This window comes from Salvia miltiorrhiza, chromosome 5 (assembly GCF_028751815.1).
Source record: "Salvia miltiorrhiza cultivar Shanhuang (shh) chromosome 5, IMPLAD_Smil_shh, whole genome shotgun sequence".
Classification (NCBI taxonomy): Eukaryota; Viridiplantae; Streptophyta; class Magnoliopsida; order Lamiales; family Lamiaceae; genus Salvia; species Salvia miltiorrhiza.
Genome location: NC_080391.1, coordinates 41,083,829 through 41,109,003, shown reverse-complemented (window position 1 = coordinate 41,109,003; position 25,175 = coordinate 41,083,829). Strand labels below are relative to the sequence as shown.

At 36.5% G+C, this 25,175-nt stretch overlaps 1 protein-coding gene and 1 long non-coding RNA gene across 2 annotated transcripts; both read left to right on the top strand.

Moving 5' to 3' along the window:
- The first annotated feature begins 830 nt into the window (after nt 1-830).
- On the top strand, nt 831-2,187 carry LOC131024452 (uncharacterized). The gene is made up of 2 exons (XR_009101847.1): nt 831-1,748; nt 1,880-2,187. It is a non-coding gene; the product is annotated as an uncharacterized LOC131024452 (long non-coding RNA).
- A 15,879-nt stretch (nt 2,188-18,066) lies between these two features.
- Nucleotides 18,067-20,570, top strand: LOC131025938 (protein FAR1-RELATED SEQUENCE 5-like). The gene is made up of 3 exons (XM_057955716.1): nt 18,067-18,070; nt 18,350-19,115; nt 19,208-20,570. The coding sequence occupies exons 1-3, from the start codon at nt 18,067-18,069 to the stop codon at nt 20,568-20,570; spliced, it is 2,133 nt and encodes a 710-aa protein (XP_057811699.1).
- The last annotated feature ends 4,605 nt before the right edge of the window (nt 20,571-25,175 follow it).

Here is a 25,175-nt window from a genome sequence, read left to right as displayed (position 1 = left end):
TGAGATAATAATCAGGGAATTTCTATTGTTAATCCAGGCTATCGGATTTAAACAAAAGCTAAGTCTCGTCTCATGAAGCCGGATAATTAACAAAAATTAATCCGTTTTCTTCGGGGTGTTCTAATCCGTCAATTAAATAAACCCCGCTCCTCGTAGTCAATAGAAAATAAATAAATACTTCAGCTTATTCGCTTTATAACCTCATAATTAATCGGGCTTAATAAATAGGAACAAGTAATGTTATAAGATTAAATAAATAAAAAGGCTCAACATAAGGTAGCCTAATAATTAATTAAGTAAAAGTGGGCTTGAATAATTAACATGAGAGGCCCAATTGAAATAATTCATCAACTCAAGTAATTAAATAAATCTTGGCCCAATAATTAAATAATTTGATTAGCTGGGCTCAATTAAATAAATCAAACGAGGCCCAACGAAGATAATATAACAGCCCAAATAAAATAGATGGGCTTCAATTTAAATAAATTCGGCCCAATGAAATAATGTAATAAAAGCCCATCTGAGTAAAATAAATAAATTCAGAGGCCCAATCAGTAAATAAAATCGGCCCATATAAATAAATTCAGAGGCCCAATTACAATAAAATCAAGAAAGCCCAATTAAAATAGAATGCAGTTGGGCTTTCATTAGTAAATTCGGCCCAAAGAGAAATAATAAAGGCCCACATGAAAATAAATACAACAAGGCCCAATGAATTAATAATTAAAGCCCAAAAATTTGGCCCAACTCAATTAAAATAGGAGCCCATTTTCAATCTCACACTCGGTTCTCTCTCTTATCTCAATCTCAAGGGCCGCTCGCCCTTCTTCTTTTCTCTCTCTCGCTGAAATCCAATCGAGCTCTCTTTTTCTCTCGATTCTTTCAGCCGATGCGCCAGCCGCTGCCCTTTCGCAATCCGGCGAGTCGACGCTTCGCCGCTTCTCCTCGTCAACGTCAATCCCTCAACGTCCTTCTTATCCTCTCCGAAACAGAGCCGTCACTCTCTCTCGAAATCAGTCGAGAACTCTCCTCTGAGGGCTCGCCGCCGCGGCTCCGAAATCCGGCGAGTGGCTGGCGGCCGTCTTCGTCAACTACACCGCTGTCTCTGCAAATCCGGCGGTACCCGCTGCTACCTCCGAATCTATTTTCCCCTCTTCGTCTGGAGTTCGTCCAAGGCGGGGAGAGCGAGCCCTAACTCACAAATTGAAGGTCGCCGTCGCCGCTGCAACCGATGTCCGGCGAACGGCCGTCGTCTCCGAGCGGCGTTGTCCAAGTCACTGCTGATGTCTCTCAAAATCAGGGGAGTGATTTGAGCCCTAATCTTCCTTCCTTAAATCTGAGTTCTAGCTTTCCTTGTCGCCGAGAATCTGCCGCAGCTGTCACCCGATTTCCGCCAAGCCCCGACGCCGCTGCTGCTACTGGAATGCCGGCTTCGCCGTTGTTGTCGCTGTTCCCGACGAAGGGTGTCGCCTCGCCTACTCCTCGGAGCCGTTCAGTCCTCCTCCCTCTCAGAAGCTTAGTTCCCTACTCTCACTTTACAACTACTGCGTATGAATTTCTGAGGTATCTTAATGTACATGGTTTATCAGTTGTGAGATGGTAAAGCTATAGTGTGAAGGTCAAAATCTGTTAAAGGTTATATGTTGCTGGTTCTTCATGCTGCTATGTTCATTCTCACATATTGGTTTTGTTTGTCTATCATGCTTGGATGCAGAAAATGTGTGATGGAATACAGTATATGGGGCTAGGTAAATACCTTAAAATGTGTAGTTGGCTATTGTGGTTGAGCTAGTGAATCAACGTGCCAAAGCTCTTGGAACTTTCGGCAGAGAGTGAATGACTGAAATAATTTACAGATTTGTTTCTTCAATAACTGCAGGTGAAACCATGGAAGAAGGTGGAAGCATTAAAGAAAGCTTACCCTGGGAACTTTGGCAGAAACAGGGCAGGGGCTGCTCTTCGATAATTGCAGGATGGTGGAGATGATGATTAATAGAGGATTGGCAAATTATAGTGGTGGGCAAAATATAGTGGTGGGCAAAGTAGTGGGAGATAAAAAAATAATAATAATGTAGTGTAGGATTAATGATGTATTTTCTATGTCTCGGTGATTCTGTAACTGTAAAATGGATCGCGTGCTCGTATCTGCTTGGTACTGTTTATTTAAATAAATCTTGTATTTCGACATGTGATTTTTCGCTAAAATCGATAAGTTATAAAATGAATCTAAATTAAATCCGTAGATTTAATTCGTTCGTTGTTCTGATATCTAAATTAAATCCGCAGATTTAATTAACTTCTTGAGTCGGAAATAATTCACGATCTGAGTAAAAATAAAATCTAATTCCATCTCGCTTAAATAAATAACGTGACTTTGCTAAGTCAGTTATAACTCTGAAATAATATCATTGACTGCTTTAACAATATAAATTCAGGATCATAAGCTGAATTCATATCAGGATAATAACCGTTTTCATTCACTGATGAACAAAATAAACACGCTTTACTGGATTTAAAACATATAAAAGAGCGGGTCACTACAGTTGAAAAGAGGTTTGGACTCAACTAAGACTACTGAGAATAGGCTCTCAAGTAATCTATTATAGGATTAAGATAAAACAAGAATTGTCTAGTTTTCTAAGAGAGTTTAGTTAATCAGCTAGACTGATTTTACAATGTTTAAGTACTCTCTTCTTTGATTCAAAGTTCTATCTATGAAGTTGCTGGCTCGCAAATTTGACAGAGCTTCAGCGTATGTCTTCGAATCGATGAAGATTGCAGGCGTTCCTCAAGCTCTATTTATAGGCGAAGTCTTGAATAGATCCGTTGGAGAGATGGTCTTCAGGATTTCTGCCGTTGTGAGAGGATGTCACTTCTTGGACTGAGGTGGCAATCTTCAGATACTCCATCTAGCAAATATTTGAATTGTCTTGTTCTTGGAGTATGGTGTTTCTGCATCTTTACATGAAAAGGGAAGCTCTGGTACTTGCAAGGACGATCTTCAAATCTTCGGCATTCAATGCTGTTGTACTTGAGCATTTAATACAGCGTGTCTGATACTCTTTACTTCAGTCCGATGGAGAAACTCGACTGGTACTTGTTTTGAAACTTCAGTTTGACGATGACATGTATTGCATGAATATCTCTGATTGGTGACTGATGACTTTCAGTCAGGATGCGCCCTTCGCTAATTCAGTTCCACATGCTTCAGTTGTGCTATCTTCAGTCTTCGGTCTTCAATCAGTTGATCTTCAGTCTTTGCCGCTTCAATCTAAACTAGTGAGAACTAAAACACTTAAGTTCATAAGAGAAATATAAGAAAGAGAAGCTCTCTAATAGTTTTGGTATCATCAGAACCGGGACAAGGATATTTCATTTATTTCCCAACAGTATACCATTATCCATTGCAACATATGATTGGCTAGAATTATCACCAAAATAATCCGACGTACGACGCTGGATTCTCAATCGCAAACATATTTTTCTTTTTTCTTTTCCTTTTTTTGCAAAATTAGAGATTTTTAAAAGAGGAACAAAAATTAAAATCTATATATATATATATATATATATATATATATATTAAATAATAGAGCAGTATAACGATTAATTTTTCCTACCCAAAATTTATCTCTCCTCACTTTTTTTATTCTTTTATAAAAAATGTCAATTTTGATTAATAAAAAGATATTCAATGATCACTAATTTCTTAGCAACAAAAACTGCAACTAAACAGTGTAATCGTAGCACAGAAACAGCAAGTCGAGTATCGTATCCACAGGGACTATTATAACGAATCACTCTAAGTAATCCCTAGTAAACTCTAGTAATATTCAGGCAAACTCAACTAAGAATGAAGAATAAAACTAAAATCAAAACAAAGCAAATAAAATATGATAAAAACTCAAATAATAAAACAAACTCTGACCCTAGGGATGTACTTTTACTAATCAATTACATGCATTTAATCTATTGATTCAATTACCAATTTAATCCAACCTGATGAGAGATCACAGAACTATTCACAAGCTTCTCTAACGAACACCTATGAAAGTAGATTAATTTACCCCCTTCACATTCAAGACTCCAAGGAATAAATTAACTCCCAAGCAGACACAAATAATAGCTCCCTATAGTTTCACCTATCTCATTCAAGTGTCAAGGCTACTACTATAACATGCATTCCCGAATCGGCTGAACAATTATCGCATTCAAGTCTTCAAATTGAACAGCTAGACATGCAAAATTATTGGCCAAATAATTCACAAAAAATTAAGCACCAGGAATCACGAATCGCAAGTTGGAGGGAAAATTGATATATATAAATCATAAACATATAATCAATCAGCTATGTACAAACCCTAGGTTCAGATTAACGAACTAGCCAGACATCGTAAAATAAAACATAAACATAATTAAAAAGAACACAATTGAAAGAACTGAATTATATAAAAATAAGAACAATTGTAGCAGCTTGAATATGCAGAAATAAATCTAATCTATGAAAACTGAATGTAAAACTGAAAAAAAGAAAAAGAAAAAGAAAGGAGGTGAAGAGATGTAAAAAGATGTGTCTAATAGGTCAGGGAAACGACCTATATATAGGCACAGGAGATAAATACAGTGTAAAACTCGAAAATACTGAGAAAATATAAAAAACCCGAAAGTTCCCGAAAATTCGGAAATTTCCGTCAACACTATTCACTACTGTGCGCGACTTTCTTGTTTTGGCCATAACTTTCTCATCCAAAGTCCGATTTACGATCTGTTTGCACTGACGAACTTCTCTTGAGACGAACTACAACTTCTATTTCTGACAATATTTCTAAATTCCATCTAAACAATCCTGTAAAATCCATCAAAGTTCGAGCAAGTAACATAGTTTACAAGATAAAGCAATAAAAGCATAAAACAATCATCAAACACTCAATTTCCTATAAAATTAACATCAAAAGAACATTAAAAACCATAGAAAAATGAGTGTTATCAACTCCTCCAAACTTAAACCATTGTTCGTCCTCGAATAATGAGAATAACACAATCAATAACACGAATGGGTAAGAAATATGGCTCATAGATGCCTCCGAAAGATAAAGAATAATAGAATTCTCAAATCCTCAACAATTAAACACAAAATTCACCAATAAACACAACCTATTGCAAAATCAACCTTGACATTCCAAACAATTGAATCTCACAAGGTATGTGTATCACACAACTCTCAATTTGATGGAACGTATAGGACGTGTATGCTCTCATCGAATTCAATGCAATATAGATCACTTACCATAAGCTTGCCAATCGTCTACAATCTCCATCGCTAATAGTGTGCCAGGACTAAGATCAAAAAGGTCTTTTTCTTTGGGTTATAATGTAGGGACATTGGTTAAGGTAGGGAAATATAGGCTAAGTGACTCAAAATAATTAAGAACACCAACACCTTATAACTTCACAAATCAAGTATGGAATAAATTTCATCTTCCACCCAACTATGTCACCATAATCAACACAACTCAAGGGATTTAATCATCACAAAATAGAACTAAACACTCTTTTATGCTCTCCATTTATTTCCAACACACGAAGTCGATTCTCTAACAAATTTCTCAATATACACTCGACTTCACACTTTTTCTCTTCTTTTTTTTTTCTTCTTTTTTTTTTCTTTTCTCTTTTTTTTCTCAACATTTTTTTTTTCTTTTTACAACTTTCTAGAGCTTATAAGAGTAAATAGTAGCACAATGTCATCCCTTCTTTCTTCATGGCCCACTATGATATTCACCACACAAAGATTCCCATATACTACATCACCCCCTATCATCCGGCTAAAGAATAAAAGCTAAATAGGCTCAAAGTGGATAACAAAGGATAATTTTTCCGTTAAGGACAGTGTTTGGGATAATAAAATGTGGCTAACAAAAGATGGCCTAAAATCATCTCCTAATCCTGGGCACAACAGCAACCTCGACACAGAAACCATGGCAAGTTCTAGAAGATCACCACATGCATGACAAAACTCACAACAAAGAATAAATTGTGTATAATAAACAGTTATGGCTCAAAATCTCACAGGTTTATTCAACGTCTAAAAGTCAAGGTCAAAATCACTCTAGAATTATGCAAATTAGTTCCAATTATGCTTAAATCATCAAAGAAAATCTAACTCCAATTTTTTTTCACAGAAATCATCATTGGCATCTCACCAGAAATCTAATGGAGCAATAATCAACTAAAAAAAAAAAAAAACAAACACACACCACCAACCAAGCAGGATAAAACAATAAAGCAAACAAAAAGATAAAAGTGATACACATATCTACTCTCACCCCCCTCCCCCAAACTTATTACAGAACATAAGTTCGAAAATAAGTTTGGAGGGATGATGATATGTGTGTCACTACTCACAGAAACACATGCTCCATGGTGGTAGTATGGATAAGGCGCGAGTTCCCGCATCTTCCAAGCTCAACACTGCACTAAACTTCCAAACAAAACAAAGAAAACAAAGGAACAAAAAGAACGAAAAACAAAACAAAGAAGAAACGGTTGGGTTACCTCCCAACAAATGCTTAATTTAACGTCTAGAGCTCGACAATACCTCATGGCTCATCCTATCCCCACACGGTGGAAAGCAATGAGAGGCATCAAAAGAAGATAAACTTTTAAATCCCATAACACCTCTGAAAAGGTAAGCCAACTAATCGCACAAGCAACAATAAAGCTATCGGGATCATCCTGCTTCAAAGAGATCTCCATGAACTTGGTCCTCTTTTCATCAGTATTTGGCTTGGCCAAGTAGCAGGTGAATGGAGCAACAAGCTTGTACTCGGGTCTGGGAGGAGTAGGAATAGAAACAAGCTCTATAGCAACAAAAATAGGAGGGATGCTAAAATCCTCCTTTGGAGTAGGGGGCTCATCAGCTACTATTTTCTCAATCTCCTCATCTTTCTCCTCCGCATCCTGCAGCTTTGAAAAAGACTGATGTTGTGCACGCCTGTCCGATTCTTCGAGCAGTCTTTCTAGATCTTCCACTATACGCCTACACTCTGAGGGACACAACAGTTCAAACATCAGGAGCCATGAAATAAAAAAAAAACCTGAAATAATGCTTAAGTCTAGTCAGAAATATTAAAGTAAATTCTAAATAGTCCCCGGCAACGGCGCCAAAAAGTTGATCACTAATTTCTTAGCAACAAAAACTGCAACTAAACAGTGTAATCGTAGCACAGAAACAGCAAGTCGAGTATCGTATCCACAGGGACTATTATAACGAATCACTCTAAGTAATCCCTAGTAAACTCTAGTAATATTCAGGCAAACTCAACTAAGAATGAAGAATAAAACTAAAATCAAAACAAAGCAAATAAAATATGATAAAAACTCAAATAATAAAACAAACTCTGACCCCAGGGATGTACTTTTACTAATCAATTACATGCATTTAATCTATTGATTCAATTACCAATTTAATCCAACCCTGATGAGAGATCACAGAACTATTCACAAGCTTCTCTAACGATCACATATGAAAGTAGATTAATTTACCCCCCTTCACATTCAAGACTCCAAGGAATAAATTAACTCCCAAGCAGACACAAATAATAGCTCCCTATAGTTTCACCTATCTCATTCAAGTGTCAAGGCTACTACTATAACATGCATTCCCGAATCGGCTGAACAATTACCGCATTCAAGTCTTCAAATTGAACAGCTAGACATGCAAAATTATTGGCCAAATAATTCACAAGAAATTAAGCACCAGGAATCACGAATCGCAAGTTGGAGGGAAAATTGATATAAATAAATCATAAACATATAATCAATCAGCAATGTACAAACCCTAGGTTCAGATTAACGAACTAGCCAGACATCGTAAAATAAAATATAAACATAATTAAAAAGAACACAATTGAAAGAACTGAATTATATAAAAATAAGAACAATTGTAGCAGCTTGAATATGCAGAAATAAATCTAATCTATGAAAACTGAATGTAAAACTGAAAAAAAGAAAAAGAAAAAGAAAAAGAAAAAGAAAGGAGGTGAAGAGATGTAAAAAGATGTGTCTAATAGGTCAGGAAACGACCTATATATAGGCACAAGAGATAAATACAGTGTAAAACTCGAAAATACTGAGAAAATATAAAAAACCCGAAAATTCCCGAAAATTCGGAAATTTCCGTCAACACTATTCACTGCTGTGCGCGACTTTCTTGTTTTGGCCATAACTTTCTCATCCAAAGTCCGATTTACAATCTGTTTGCACTCACGAACTCCTCTTGAGACGAACTACAACTTCTATTTCTGACAATATTTCCAAATTCCATCTCAAAAATCCTGTAAAATCCATCAAAGTTCGAGCAAGTAACATAGTTTACAAGATAAAGCAATAAAAGCATAAAACAATCATCAAAACACTCAATTTCCTATAAAATTAACATCAAAAGAACATTAAAAACCATAGAAAAATGAGTGTTATCATTCAACATGGATATTAAATTAAAGATAACGAAAAGATCTTTTATTTGATATACAAACTATAAAAAATAAATTTAAAACGAATAAGTTATTATCAATTAAAGTTAGAAAATTATTTTCTCTCTCTCTCATCTTTTATCTCTCCTTTCTCTTTTCTAATTTCTTTTAATTACACTGTTCTTTCTACTTCATTCATTTTTTTTATATTTTCTATTGTATAATAACTTTATTTTAGAATTTATATTTAAATAAAATTACCACATAAATATGGTTAAATATGCAGTCCAAAATATACTATTAAACTATATGCAAATAAATAGTTTTGAACATCTTACAATATTATATGATATATAATGATACTAATTATGATTTATACTTACTTTTGATGGTGAATTTATATATTTATACACATTATCAATGAAAATCAATTAATTGGTAATTGAAAATAAAAAATTAAAAATTTATATATTTTCGAATTCATGTTTTTTATTGAAATTATGTTGTGGATGATTTTAATTTTTTATTTACATTTATATTTACATTTATTTATATTTAAATTATATATATTATGCATATTTATTTATTTAAAATATCGTTCAGATTCGATATTAATCGTGCATCGCACGAGTGGACGTGTGCTAGTTATTTTTAAAAGAAGAAGTAAAGTTGGAACCAAAAATTATACTCTAACCCATATAATAATTATTGGTGCATTCATGGAAAGAGTAAGACACCACAAAAGTTAATTAAAGCCACTCAAGCAGACATATGCTACTACTACTAGTCTACTATACTTTATCTGTGTTGTTCTTGCCACTTTCCAAAGAATAAAATCGACACATGCACCATGTATAACAAACATATATATATTATATGCAAAGGAAAAGGCATATGCTATTAAATTTGCATAATTTCAACGCGTGGCTATTATTTCATTTATATATTTATTGATCGATGTACCAAACTACCAAAATGTACAACAGGTACATGTCAGATTATATCAAATATGGAACCAACGTAATATTTGTGGGCAAGAACAAAATTGAAGCACACATCGCACGTAGTGTATATAAATAAAGGATATATGTATATTGTATAGTGTATATTTCACTTATAGTACATCATATAAAATTGAAAATCATATACTATGACGGGGAATACATAATTTAATTTATATTTTGCATTAAAATTCTCTATTAAATGCAATTTCTAAAATAACTATTTGTATTACAAGTATGATTACATTTTGTATAATAGATACAAAACCTTGCTTTATTAAGGGCTTCGATGCATGAAGCAAACAAAATATATCAATCAAAGATATCTATCACACTTTATCACGTGAAAAAAACAAACATGTTTGTATGATATTCCTTTGAGTTAAATCAATGCTTCAATAATATAAAGAATAATTTGAAAAGTTATACATAATTTCCAATAATCTTAATAGAATAGTTGAAGAAGTATATGCTCTGATTGGATCCAAAATCCAAAGAATTAGGCTTGGTAAAAGAATAAAGATGCTCCTAATCCATTTTAAGATTGTTTTTGGTATTAAAGTGGGATATTCTCAACCGAGATTAACATTTGCGATTAATAAACACAATGGGCGTAGATTTGCATACATATATATGGAACCTCAATCTAGAATCATATGCTCTTTATCATATTAGAATTATAGCAATTATATTAAAAGCTTGATGAATACACAATCTTCATTATGAAATCATCAGTTCGAAAGAGTATATATATATATATATAGGAATGGGATTATGTAGTATCCAATGCTTATAATAGATCCGTAGATCCTAATATCAGCCGTTGATCTATTTTTTTATACGGTCCAGATCTGATGCGATTTTTAAACCTAATTTTTAAATGCGGAAGGGTATTTTCATCTTTTAATTCTTAGATTATATTTCGCATGCTACTTCGTTTTACCTCGTCGTCTTTTATTTTTTTACATCGCAGTCTTCGCGCTTGTCTTTCTCTCTTCAGTGCGATTCTCTTCATCTGTGAGAATCGTTTGTTTTCTCGTTCATGACGATTGAGGAATCAGGTATTGTTTGTTATTTGACTGGATTATTCTTCGTTCAGTTAGTTCTTATTGTGTTTTCAATTGAGGAATCATGTATTGATTATTCGTCGTTCAGTTAGTTTTTTTTTTTTAATTCGTTGTTCTTCGTGATGAATATTATTTGTTCCTTGTGTTTTTATTTTCTTTAGTTTGATGATTTTATCGTTTTTTTCTTCTGCATTATGTATAATAAATCAGAAATTACGTTTGCGTTATGTGTTGATATGAAATCTGTATTTTTTGTTTAGTTTTTTTTATTATTTTAATTTATGTGTTATGCTATATTTTTTGTACGTTAAATCTTTATTTTAATTTATGCATTTGTTTAATATATATTAAAATAAAATTTTATAGAAGAGAAGAAAAAGAACCTAAACCCTTGAAAGCACAGAAAAGCAGACTAAGGGCCGAGCCTCGTTAAAACCTCAAGAAGAGGAAAAAGAGTACTCGTCTAAAAAGGAAGAAAAGCATGGAGAGCTGAGTTAGGATTATTTCAGAAGCTCCGGCCGGACCATTGCTCCTAAACAATCCCGGCTCTCCAATGCAAAACAAAAACAAGCAACAACAGTAAAACCAAAGAACAGGAAAGAAAAACAAAAATCTGGTGACAAAAGAACTGGAACCAAAAAAATGAAGATCCCTGCAAACGAAGTCCATGCAAGCCAGACCCTTCTCAGCCGGTATGTTGCCGTCGCTGAGAAAGTCGCACTCACACCTGCTGTGCCTACCCGTGTGAAACGAAATGACCCTCTCAGCCGGAATGACGCCGTCGCTGAGAGAGTCACAACCAGGAAAATGCATCCAAGAGCTGTCAATCCAGGTCCAAGAAACGCAATAAACACCATCCTTCGAAGGAGCACAAGAATTTGCCCCCTCCAACTGTTCGAATAACAACCTGCCCCAACGCCATAAAGAAAGGATGCGGGGGTGCCTCCTCGCAGCCGGAGTATCGCCATCGCTGGGAGAGGCATAAACGCACCTGTACTGACGTCCCCTGTAAGCTAAGCCCTTCTCAGCCGGTATGTTGCCGTCGCTGAGAGGGCCACACATGCACACGTCGTGCCAATTATTGGGGTCAAGAGAAAGGTGAAGCAAATAGCTTTTCTCAGCCGGAGTGATACCGCCGCTGGGAGAAGCACGATCACTTAACTGCTTCCAATAACCATCAAGCCAAGTCCAGTAGCAGAAGCAACCACCATCAACCGAAGAGGTAAAAGAGGAAACCCCCACCAACTGTTCGATTAAAAAACCAAACAAACACCCAAAGAAAAGGAAGACGCGAAAGTGATTCCCCGCAGCCGGAGTGTCGCCGTCGCTGGGAGAATCACATTCGTGACTACCCTGACAACCCAAAACAACCTTATAACCCCAAAAACCCTCGATGCAAAAGCGGCGAAGCACGCCACCAACCTGAAAAGAAAGCCCCCCCAACTGTTCGAAGAAACTACAAGCTGAGAACCCAAAATTCCAAGAGCATCTGAGCTTAACCATCCACTCCGAGAAGAAGAAAGACCAAACCAGCAACTGTACCATTATCTAATCATACGAAGAAAACTATGATTCGTCATATCCTGACGAACCGCAAGTTTGATGGCATCAATTTCTGTCGACCACCAGCCTTCCTCCATATTAGGCGCAGCGAGGATATCAGCGACCTTGTTCCCTTCTCTGTAATATATGCGTGATATGGAGATGAAAATCACTCAGAGTAGAGAGCACCTTCTTCCAAGCCGCTAAAAACCGCCAAGGAACAGATAACGAACGCGAGTGAAGCAGCTGAACGATATACGTGGAATCCGATTCAATCCACAGATAGTGCCAATTACGATCATGAGCAAGACGAAGAGCGGTAATGACGGCTAAAAGCTCTGCTTCAAAAGCATAACCAATCCCACCATCAATGTGAAAGCAACCGTGAACCATACTAAATTTATCCCGGAACACACCGCCCGCAACAATCTTTCCCGGAGTTCCAAGAGCCGAACCATCGGTATTAACTTTAATCCAATCTCCCGACGGCGGCCACCAGTAGACGTTGATAAAATCTGGCGGAGGGGCCGCCCGCCCCTTGATGCCAATGTTTCTCAAAATACGAAGATCAGCCCAGGTGTTCTTCATATGCCCAATCTTAGTGAAGTTCTGCTCTATCTCAAGGAAAGACACTCTAATGAACTTGATGGCCTGCCTGTAATCCCAACTGTCATCTTCAAAGATACAAAGATTTCTTTGTCTCCAAATAAACCAAATAAGATTCATGACCCCAGCCTTCCAATAAGCTTCTACTTGCGAACTGAAATCACTCTGCCAAGCATCCACCAGGACACTACCAATATCTGGATCATGCAACATATGAGACATATTAAACCATTGAAGCAACTCCTGCCAGATTGGTCGAACACGAGCACAAGTCCAGAAAATATGAGAGATAGTCTCCTCATCAGAGAGACAAAAAGGACAAACATTCGGCGTGATCATGCCCTGTTTAATAAGTCTATCAACAGTTGGAAGTCTATTATGTAAAATACGCCAAACAACCAACGAACGCTGGGTAGGAATAAAGCTTTCCCAAAGCCAAGAACCCCATCTCACCTTAGGAAAACGATGACAGTGATGAGCAAAGGCCAAGGCATCAGTGACTTTCCCATGGAGAGACGGCTTCCACAGCCTAATATCATCATCATCACCAATGGGAATCAACAAAATATCACAAACCACGTCCCGAAAATTCTCCACAAAACTGCTAGTGAAATGCCAAATACCATCATAAAAATAATCCGCCACAGAGTAATTCAAAAACTCCATAGCATAATGTGGCACTCCACATTTCCGAGCGATCTGATAACCAATCCAATCATCTGTCCAAAAGTTGGTATCAGCCTCGTTCCCGAGACAGCAATAAGAATCATTAATCAACGGGGAGATCTCCTGACGCAAACCAATCCAAATCGAGGAAGGCGCGGTTAGCAGCTTCACCTGCCCAAACTTCGTGAGATAACGCCTTCTCATGATTTCCATCCCAAAATCCTGACCCCCAATAATATTCCAAGCTCGTTTCATGAGGAAGCATTTATTCATCAAAGAGAACGAACGGATACCCAAACCACCTTCTTCTTTAGTAGCGCAAACCCTAGCCCAAGCCACCGGGCATGAAGGCGCTTTTTTAGTGTCTCCAGTCCAAATAAAGTTTCGACAACAACTATCCAACTCCTTGATTAGAGATTTAGGCCATCGGTAAACCATCATTGAGTGCGTAAGAGAGCTCTGAATCACAGATTTAACAAGACAAATCCTACCAGCCATGGAAAGATGCCGACCCCTCCAAGTCGAGAATTTATTAATAATACGATCATGGATGCTTCTCAAATAGGAGGCTCTAACCTTGCCCACGAACAGCGGCACACCAAGATAAACAAAAGGGAAGCTGCCAATCTGGAATTTTATAATATGCCCAATAGCACGACGAAGAGGGGTGGTAACCCTGTTCGAAAAATAGAGATAGGATTTCTGAGAGCTACATATCTGGCCAGATAAAGGAACCGTAAAACTCCAGAATGTGTTTGATCGTCTCAGCATTACGAACCGACGCCTTGCAAAACACTAAAATATCATCTGCGTAAAACAAATGAGTCGGAAAAGGATTTTCCCTGCTCATGACCATAGGGGAGAGATGACCAGAGGTGACGCAATTTTTGAAAAGCACACTGAGGAAATCCTCGGCAATCCCAAAGAGAATAGGAGATAAAGGATCTCCCTGCCTTACACCACGAGAGCATGAAAAATACCCATGTAGGCGGCCTTTATAAAGAATAGAGAGGCGAGTAGAGTGCAAAATGATCTCAATCCAGCGAATAAAAGTGCCATCATAACCGGTCACCTTAAGCACCGAAAGCAAGAAATCCCATCTCAAGGTGTCAAACGCTTTTTTGATGTCGATTTTACAAGCCATGTTCACACCTCCACTAGTTCTCTTCATACAGTTAACACCTTCAGAACCTAACGTGATACAGTCGTGGATGGATCTACCACTAATAAAACCAAATTGATTACGGCTGACCGAAGCAGATGCAACCTCCCCTAACCGACTAGCCAAGATCTTAGAGATAATTTTAAAGAAAAAGTTAGAGAGCACAATAGGCCGAAGATCTGCCACAGTGCTGACAACATCCTTTTTTGGCAGCAAAACCATAGTGCTAGAGTTGCAACCAGTCGGCAAGTAAGATTTTCTGAAAAACGTACTCACAGCCTCCCAGATATCTTCTTTGATAATCGCCCAACAGTTCTGAAAAAATTTCCCTGGAAAACCATCGGGCCCTGAAGAGCTATTCGAATCCAGACCAAACACCGCCGCCGTGATCTCTTCTTCAGTGGGAATACGTACCAGCATCTGATTCTGGTCATTGGTGATGACTGGATCAAGGACCACCTCAAGCAGACCAAAATCCAGTTGATCGTGCGACTCATCTTCAAACAGCATGGAAAAATACTCAACAATATGCTGACTGATACGATCCTGGTCATATTCCGGGTCTCCCTGAATAGACAAATGAGAGATGATATGAGGTTTCTTCTTATACTTTAACATAGCATGAAAGAAAGCAGAGTTACGATCCCCGTCGTTGAGCCAGGCGACTCTGCATTTTTGTTGAAGCAAGGTATTTTTCCTGGCCAACGCCGTACCAACTTTAGCCTGCAGCTTAACTTCTTGATCAAAAAGCGACGAAGTGTAACCAGAAGTAGCGATCTGATTCTGAACTTCCAACAACTCTTGTTGGGCATCCGAGATCATGCTATGAACGTTACCGAAAATCGTCTTATTCCAGGTTTTTAGCTCCTCTCTCAAACGTTTAAGCTTAACCATTACCCGATAAATGGGACAGCGAGTCTGAACTTCCTTCATCCAAGATTGACGCACCAAGTCCTGGAAAGAGCTGTGCATAGTCCACATATGTTGGAATTTAAAGAATCTTGGACCACCTTGTTGAGTATTAATGCACCGTAAGACAATCGGAGAATGGTCCAAAGTAATGTGAGGGAGGTTTTGAGTAAAACAAGAACTCCAAAAAGCAGCAAAGTTATCTGAATAAAGCACCCTATCCAGAAGAGACTCCACATGAGAAGGCATGAATTTCCGACCCGACCACGTAAACTTGAGACCCACCATTGGAGATTCAATCAATCTAGAGCTCGAGATAAACTCACGAAAATCCTGACAAGACGCCGCATTCGGAAGACAGTCACTGCTACGCTCATGAGCGCCCTTAACAGCGTTAAAATCACCAGCAACGATGATAGGATCCGTATTCAAGCTAAGGATGTCATTCCAAAGTTGACGCCGTTGAATATAATCATTTGAACCATGAACAATCGCCACCGAAAACCTGTAACTCGTCCAACGACAATTCACAACCACCAACTGCTCAGAAGAAAAAACAAGACTAGTAGAAACATCAGGATGCACAAAAATCCAAATATTCGAACGCTTTTGATTTCTAATATTCTGGTGACATGGAACTAAGTTCAACGAACGCCAGAAAGAATCTTCGACCTTATGAAAATTCCTCTTAGGTTCCACTAAACCCACAATCATCGGAGAGAAAGAACGACAATGTTCCTTGAGCATAAGCTTAGATTCGTCCGAGAGACCCCGAACGTTCCAAACCAACAAATTCATAAAAGAAAAGTTATTTAGTGGATCGGCCTAAGCCCTCCACTTCATCAGCCCAACTCTGTGTTGAAACATTGTGCATCGAGCGCGCACTCTGATTCCCAATGTTCACGATAGTATAGTCTCGAGGTTGATGACCTGCCGCAAACGACGAAGATAATTTCTGGTTAATGTAGTCCATCATTTGAGAACTTATCTTCTGATCATTTTTCCTAAGACGCCCCTTTATACCACTATCATTCATTGGTTTTCTTTTATCATTTTTTGGCGATCTTCCCCGCTTCTTTTGTTGCTCCGTCTCCTTGCCAAAAGGAGTGTTGTGAATTATTTGTAAAAAGTTGTCTCCTCCCGAGTTCTCAATATGATCCTGCTGTCCATTCCCATTGTCACATTTCTTTCGTGTCTCATCATGATTGGGGTAGGTGCTGTCCATCATCTCCCGTGATGTTTCCAAGATATTTTTGTCTCTGCTCGTAGACGAACCCCTACATTCAGCATCCTCAGATCCTTTCTTGTTACCCGCCGAAATACATAAAGGACTACTGTTGTCCAATCTGTTAGTATTGTCCTCTTTCTCATCAAAGATATTTTCCACATCTTCCTTCTCCGAAGATGAGAGATCGGATCCCATTTGCTCTTCGTGATGCTTCTCCAAGTTTTCATCGATTTTATTCACCTCCTCATCGTCCAGATTAACCAAGACTGAAGCTAATAATTCAGGGCCATAGACTTGACCTTTCTGATCAGTGTCTTCCATATTCAGTTTGTGAAAACGATTATCTGTAAGAATATCATCATGTTTTGCCACCCATTGTGGCTTAACAACATCAGGGACAAGCTGTGTCCGAACCTCATTTTCCTTACTCTTGTTTTCTATCTTTCCCTCGGAAGCAGCTTTACCCTTTTCCTGATTAGTAGCAGCCATTTTGCATTTGTCCAACGAATGTCCCGTGATGCGACATTTAGAGCAAAATAACGGGAGTTGTTCATAACTAAATTCAACATAAAACGAGCCTTCATCACAATGAACTAACAACGTCTCATGTAGAGGTAGAGCAAGGTCAACTTCCACGAGAACTCTAGCATAATGGCCAAACTCCCATTTCGCAAAGCCACTATCGATTTTAATAGGTAAACCTAAATACCTCGCAATGCCTGCAATAATTTCCGGGTGCCAACATTCAACTGGCAAGTAGTAGATTCTCACCCAGATATGACATAGAGACGAGATTTCCCTGTAGGGATCAAAAATTTTTGACCATTCTCGTATACGAATCGAACCTGAAGAAATCTCCCATAATAACTGCTTTCGAACTCTAGCCTTGTCCTCCGCCGAGGAAAACTTCATGGTGAAGAACCCTTTGCCCATGGGAATGAGCCTCCAAGAGTTCTGGATTTGCCAAGTTGTATGTAGTTCCTGTTTCAAAACCTCACAAGGTTTAGGTTTTTCACCTTTCTTGAGCAGCACTCTTCCAATGATGGCATGTGAGAATTTCGAAACTTGTTTTTGATATAACGTCGAAGGGATGGAAAAGGATGCGATGTCTCCCTGAGTATCAGGTTTTAGAGCCGAGAAGTTGTGTGCAGGGATCGCTGGTTCACTCTTTCTTTGTCCCATGATTGCCGCGTAGGAAGGTTTGGGATCCTCAACCACCGGAACCGCATCATTGACGTTATTGGCAGCTGTCAAAACCCTAGTCGAGTTATGTGTGGGCGACGGAGATCTGGAAGCTATTTGAACAGGTTTCTCCCTTGAAGGTTTGTCGAAGTTGGAAGAGATTTTAGGAACAGCAGGCTGTGTTAAAACCGGAGTAGAACTGGTGGACGGAAAATTCATGGCGGCGGCTGACATGGGTTTAACGTAGGGTTTTTTCGAGAGTCATGCTTTTGATGTAGTTTGACGATGGAATTGCATTTGTTTAATATATATATATATATATGCATGTTAGTGGTTCGGATTATGCATGTGTGTTTAAATATTTTATTTTTATTGGATGTATTTATTTTGCTAATATATGATATGCATTCTCGTGTTTATGAATTATACATTTGGTTATTTGAGATTATGCATTCTCGTTTTTATGCATTATGCATTTGGTTTTTTGAGATTATGATTCATTTTTTTTTTTGCAGATGGTGTTTTTTCTGATCAGAGTTCAACTTCTGATAGAGTGTTTTTACCTCAATGTGATGATGAGTTTAAACCTATTGTTGGGAATAATTTTTGTTCATTAGACGATGGTGAAAAGTTTTATATGGCTTATGCTAAGCGTTGTGGGTTTAAGGCGCGTCTTGGTCCCGTTAAGCGTAAGAAATCTGGGGTGATTATTTCTAGACTTATTTTTTGTAGTCGGGAAGGGTTGAGTAAATCCTCTGGTGGTGGAAAGATTAGATCTAGGATGAGTACAAGAGTAGATTGCAAAGCTCGTATTATTCTTCGTGTTGATCATGGTGGTTCTTACACTATTGTGGATTTTATTGAGGCTCATAGTCATGGATTTGTTTCAGATAATCTTCAACATTTTATGTTGTCTAATCGTAAGTTGGATCATGGGCATAAGAAGTTTGTAATGAACTGTGTTATAACCAATATTGGTCCTGTTAAATCATTCTATTTGTTTAAGAAATTGGTTAGGGGTTATGATAAAGTTGGATGTACAACGGTGGATTTTAAGAATTTTGCACGTGATTTGCGTGCATATGTTCTTGGTTCTGATGCTCAGATTCTATTGAATAATTTGTTCAATAAGCGTGAAATTTGTAGCGATTTTCGATTTGAATATGCAGTTGATAGTTCTGATAAACTTACAAGGTTGTTTTGGGCTGATCATTTATCAATTCAGAAATATGATGCTTTTGGTGAATCTGTATCATTTGATGCGACATACTCAACTAACAGGTATGCATACTTATGATATATGTTGTGCATCTTGTTATATAACATTATGCGTTGCGTTTTAAGTATGTTTTTCTTTTATTTTGTTGTTACAGATATAATCTTATATTTGTGCCATTCACTGGTAAAGATAATCATGGAAGGTGTGTGACCTTTGGTGCTGGTCTAATTTCTCATGAGGATGAGGAATCATATTCATGGGTTCTTGAGAAATTTGTTGAATGCATGAGGAGAAGACCAATGATGATTATTACAGATCAAGATCCAGCTTTAAAAAAATCTGTTGAACGTATTTTATATGATACGCGTCATCGATTTTGCATGTGGCATATCATGGTTAAAGTTATGGATAATGTTCCACATCGACTTAAGACCGATTTACAGTTTAAAAAGGATTTTGATCGTCTTGCATGGTCTGAGTTTACTGAGCCTTTGAGTTTTGAACGAAGATGGAATGATTTAATGGAGAAGTATGGTTTGGTTGGTGATAAATGGTTTGATTCTATGTTTGCTCAGCGTAGTTATTGGATTCCTTCATTTTTTAGAAATTGTCATATGAGTGGCTTATTTAAGACAACGTCTATGTCTGAGAGTCAGAATAGTTTTTTCCGTAGCTATTTTAATAGAGGTGCAAATCTGATTGAATTCTTTATTCATTTTGAGCGTGCAATTGAAGCTCAAAGAAATCAGTGTGATCGTCTCAATAGTGTTGATGTTTCTTGTTTCTCAAAGTTGGTGACAGATCTGGCAATTGAAAGGCATGCAGCAACTGTTTATACTAGTGGGATGTTTGTTGAGGTTCAAAAGCAGATTGTTTCAGCTAGTTTCAGTTGCTGCATATTGGAGATTAGGACTGGTGTCTGCGAGAATGTTTATGTAGTTGAAAATGGTGAAAGTGGTAAATTTAGTGTCACTTATAATTTGGCTGACTATAGTTGCAATTGTGATTGCAAGTACTTTGTGAGGTGTGGTTGGCTTTGTTCGCATGTATTTTGTGTGTTGAAGAATGTTAAGATTCAGAGGATTCCTGATCAATATATATTAAAGCGTTGGACAAAAGGAATTTGCGTTGGTGGAAGTACACATTCTGGTGGGACAGATACTCTCTCTCAGTTATATTCTTTAGCTTATAGTTGTATAGGTTTGGTTCAAGGTGATTCTGTAAAGATGGAGAAGTTATTTCAAACTTTGAAAGGTGTGCATGATTCTTTGTCTGTGAATAGTTCTAGCAGTTCAAATGCTGATCTTTTTAATGAGTTTTATGGTGGTGCACCTCCTGAAGTAATTGATGTTCACCCACCTGATATTGTGAAGACAAAAGGTAGTGGAAGTCGTTTGAAGTCGAGGATTGAGAAGGCTTTAAGGGATAAGAATAAACCAAAACGAAGATGTGGTAATTGCAAAGAAATGGTGAACCATGATGCTCGTAATTGTGATCAAGAACCTGCTGTTAAATAGGTTTTTTATATTTTATTTTACATTTTTTGTGTAGTATTCTTGATTAAGATTTATATAAATAATTGAAATATTTCATTGTTCTACGTTTTGCGTATTATTGTTCTATATTATACATTCTTGTGTTATCTGTTATGCATTTTATTGTTATGGTATATATAAGTTACACAAAACTATTATGTATTTTCGTATATATATTTATGCATTGTTAGTTAACAGTATCTGCATTTTTTGTTTTTGATTATGCAGTATATGCATTTCTTGTTATGCATTGTTAGTTAACAGTATATGCATTTTTTGTTTTTGAATATGCATTGTTAGTTAATAGTATAAGTTACACAAAACTATTACTCCCTCCGTCCCACGAATCTTGACACGTTTTCCTTTTTGGGCCGTCCCACGAATCTTGACACGTTTCCTTTTTAGGCAATAATTATTACTTTTCTCTCTCCTACTTTATCACCTTTATTATATTCTCTCTCCTACTTTATCACTTTTATTACCTTCTCTCTCCTACTTTATTAATTTTATACTTTATTAATTACACACTTAAAACACTAATCTACAACTCCTTAATTCCCGTGCCGAACCCAAACGTGTCAAGACTCGCGGGACGGAGGGAGTATGTATTTTCGTATATATATTTATGCATTGTTAGTTAACAGGATATGCATTTTTTGTTTTTGGTATATATAAGTTACATAAAACTATTATGTATTTTCCTATATAGACACGTTTTATAATATTTTATTTTAGGATTTAGTGTTTAGGTTTTAGTGTTTAGGGTTTAGTTTTTAGGGTTTAGTGTGTAGAGTTTTGGGTTTAGGATTTAGTGTTTAGGATTTTAGTGTTTAGGCTTTTATTGTTTAGGGTTTAGGGTTTAGTTTTTAGGGTTTAATGTTTAGTTTTTAGGGTTTAGTTTTTAGTTTTTAGGGTTTAGGGTTTAGTTTTTAGTTTTTAGGGTTTAGTGTTTAGTTTTTAGGGTTTAGGGTTTAGTTTTTAGTTTTTAGGGTTAGTGTTTAGTTTTTAGGGTTTATGGTTTAGTTTTTAGGGTTTAATTTAAGCGTTTAGGGTTTAGTGTTTAGGGTTTAGTGTTTAGGGTTTAGTGTTTAGTTTTTAGGGTTTAGTATTTAGTTTTTAGGGTTTAGTTTTTAGGGTTTAGGGTTTAGTTTTTAGGGTTTAGTGTTTAGGGTTTAGTTTTTAGGGTTTAGTTTTTAGTTTTTCGGGTTTAGTTTTTAGTGTTTAGTTTAGGGTTTAGGGTTTAGGGTTTAGTTTTTAAGGTTTAGTTTTTAGGGTTTAGGGTTTAGTTTTTAGGGTTTAGTGTTTAGTTTTTAGGGTTTAGTTTTTAGGGTTTAGTGTTTAGGGTTTAGTTTTTAGGGTTTAGTTTTTAGTTTTTAGGGTTTAGTTTTTAGTGTTTAGTAGGGTTTAGTTTTTAAGGTTTTTAGTTTAGTGTTTAGGTTTAGTTTTTAGAGTTTAGGGTTTAGTATTTAGGGTTTAGTTTTTAGTTTTTAGGGGTTAGGTTATAGGGTTTAGGGTTTAATTATGTTTAGAGCTAGATTAGTGTTTTAGAATTTAGTGTTTAGTGTATAGGGTTTTTTTAAAAAAAAAATGTATTTTCAAAAATAATTATTTGTAGTTAAAGTTTTATGCATTTTCATGTAATAATATTTGCATATCAGTGTATGAAATTATGCATGTAAATTGGACATACTGTACAAATTAAAAATATATATGATAGCCTGGAGACATAATAAAATTTCATCAAAATATCATAATCTAGCACATCAAAATAACCTGGAAACATCACTGTTTTTCATCGACACATCAAAAAAAGAAAAAAAAAGATTGTTAGGTATTTGCCATACACATTCAGAATCATGTTTAAAATCGCAGCTGAAACCCCTATTCACATCCAGTGATCAAGCCAAGAATTGATGAGCTAAGGAAGAAGTATTTTGGGCAGATTCAATGGCCCATCAGCACATGATACTCTGTATAAGATATTTGCTTCTTTCAGGTTGTAGGCTTTTTGCTCGTTGCAGTCACATCCGAGTATGTATGCGCAATACTTCATCCTCATTCTCATCATTTGCTTTTTTGCTTTGTTGGTCAGTCCGTGCCTCCAACTGTTTACGTCCCCCATAAATGTTTCCATGTGTCTCATGACGTATATGCCACAGTCGGTGCTATTTTGTTTCTCGGTCCATGTTATCATTGGAACTATGAATGTGGGGTTGTCTAGCTTCTTTGCCTTTGCTGCCATTTTTTTTGTTCCCAAGAATTTCTTCATGAATTTCACCTGGTTTAAGATTTATTAACATTTAGTTAACTACTCCCTCCGTCCGCCAAAAGTATTCCACTTAATTTGGCCGGGCACGGAGTTTAATAAAATGTGTGATGATGTTGATGTAGTGGAGAAAGGGTCCCACCACTTTATGAGATGTGTGGTTGAGATTGAATTTGGGGTGGGTTTTTTGTAAATAAAGAGTGTTTATAAGAATAAAATATAAAGGTGGCTGGTGGGACCATGGCTTGAAAAGGAAAGTGGAATACTTTTTGCGGACGCCAAATATAGTAATTGTGGAATACGTTTGGCGGACGAAGGGAGTATTATTTATATAATTACATACTATGAAATTGACACTATATATAAATGTTTTTAGGAACTTACCAACTTGATGCACATTTCATTGTATTTTTCAAAGTTACAATCAACTGCAGTCTGATTTTTGTTGTCCAATATGAACATTGTTCCCACCCTTATGTCGATGCATATTAGGAAATAGTGTTCATACCTATAAATAGGAAAGAAGAACTGCAAAAACAATTAAAGTATGTGAGTTAGAATGTGTTAAAGTTTTTTTATGTGTAAGTTTTGAATATATTTATTACGTACCATGTCTATTTCCTTGAGTTGAATGTTTTTGGTGTGATCTAGTTCATACTGAAACTTTTCTTGAAAAATCTCTTGCATTTTTTCAGTGGACCAGTTTGTATTTGGCATGCTGATTGTGATGAGCTGTATAGTATAATTTTTTTTATGAAATAATTGTTAGCTATCATGTATAAATGAATAATATTAAATAAAAGATAATTTTATTATACTTACAGAAGGATCTGTTGTTGCAAAGAATCTGACTGGTGAATCCTTTGAACGGACTGATTCGTTTTCATTCAGAATCCTGCTCCAGATATCAATTACTGATATGTTTATGTATTCACCATGTTTCATCGACATTATCTCTTGTCTGGGGAGCTGCGTTTCTTTGTTCTTGAATAGGATTTCATTCCTGTTATACATGTATGTTTATGTTAAATTGTTGATGTGTTTTGTAAAATAAATCTAGAGACAATAAAAGAAACTTAGAAAATAAATATACATGGTGGCTTCGTTACTGTGCAGAGCAAAGTAGGCTAGCTGGTTCTCTTGTGCTGTCATGCTTTCTGAAGCGCTTAGTGCTCGTCTTGCGAAAGGCGATACTAGCATTGCTGTCTTTTTTGTCTCCCTCTTCACAGGCACTTCTTCTGCTGGTTCAGTATTGCTTCTGGTACTTCTTCTGTTTGTAGGAGTGTCATCCAATTTCTAAAAATATGGTAATACTTTATGTTATAATTGTTGTCTAATAAAAATTTTATTAATATGAATCATTACCTCTTGTTCTTGCTGCTTTCTTTTGCCTTTTTCCTTTGTTATTTTTTCTAATTTCACTGCTTTCAGGTTGTTTAGTCTTGCTTTCATTACCAACTGCAGTTGCCTCTGTTTTTCCCTTTCTGCAAGTGCCTCTTCTTCCAATTTCTTTCTAGCTTCTTCTGCTTGATCTTCCAATTTTTTCCAAAGAGTTTCATCAAACTGTTTGGCCTGTTCTGTCTTTTTCTTGCTATGTTTTTTCTCAGCTTCTTGAACAACCTGTATACATATATATGTAAATTTTTGAATCATTATGTACCTTAAAACTGAATTATATATTATTTGTACCCTTTCCATTTCATTTTCGAATTGATTTTGTGCAGTGTGTTGTTTCATTTCATCTATCAAGTTATCTCCAAGTTGTTTATCGTCATTCCCCTGTTCATATGCATGTATATGTATAAAAACATGCATTGTACGTAGTGATCTAAGGTATGCATTCTATATTAATTATTTAATTTTTTTCTACCTATTTTTTGAATTTTTCAAGTATTTTTTCTACCTGGCCTTCCTGTCCTTTCAGGTGTTCCTTTTCTTGCACTTCCTCGTCAACCTGCGAATTAAAATATTATCAGTTTTTGATGTATTATATGTATTAGAATTAGACTGTATGCAATTTTTACATGATCCATTTGTTTGTTGGCTGTTAGGTCTTCTTTCTCTTCTCCTGTCTCTGTTTGTTCTTTCTGTCCATCTTTTTGTGGTTCTTCCTCGTCCTTGTCAAATGCTCATTTTTGTAGTTCTTTCTGGTTCTCAAATGCTGCTCCTCCCTGTTCATCATTTTCTTGTTCTTCCTGTCCTTCTTTTTCTTGTTCTTCTTCATGTCCATCATCTTTTTCCTTTTCTTGCTGCACTTCAGGCTGTTTATGCATATTTATGTATTTAGAAATACATATTATGAGACTATAATAAGCATAATA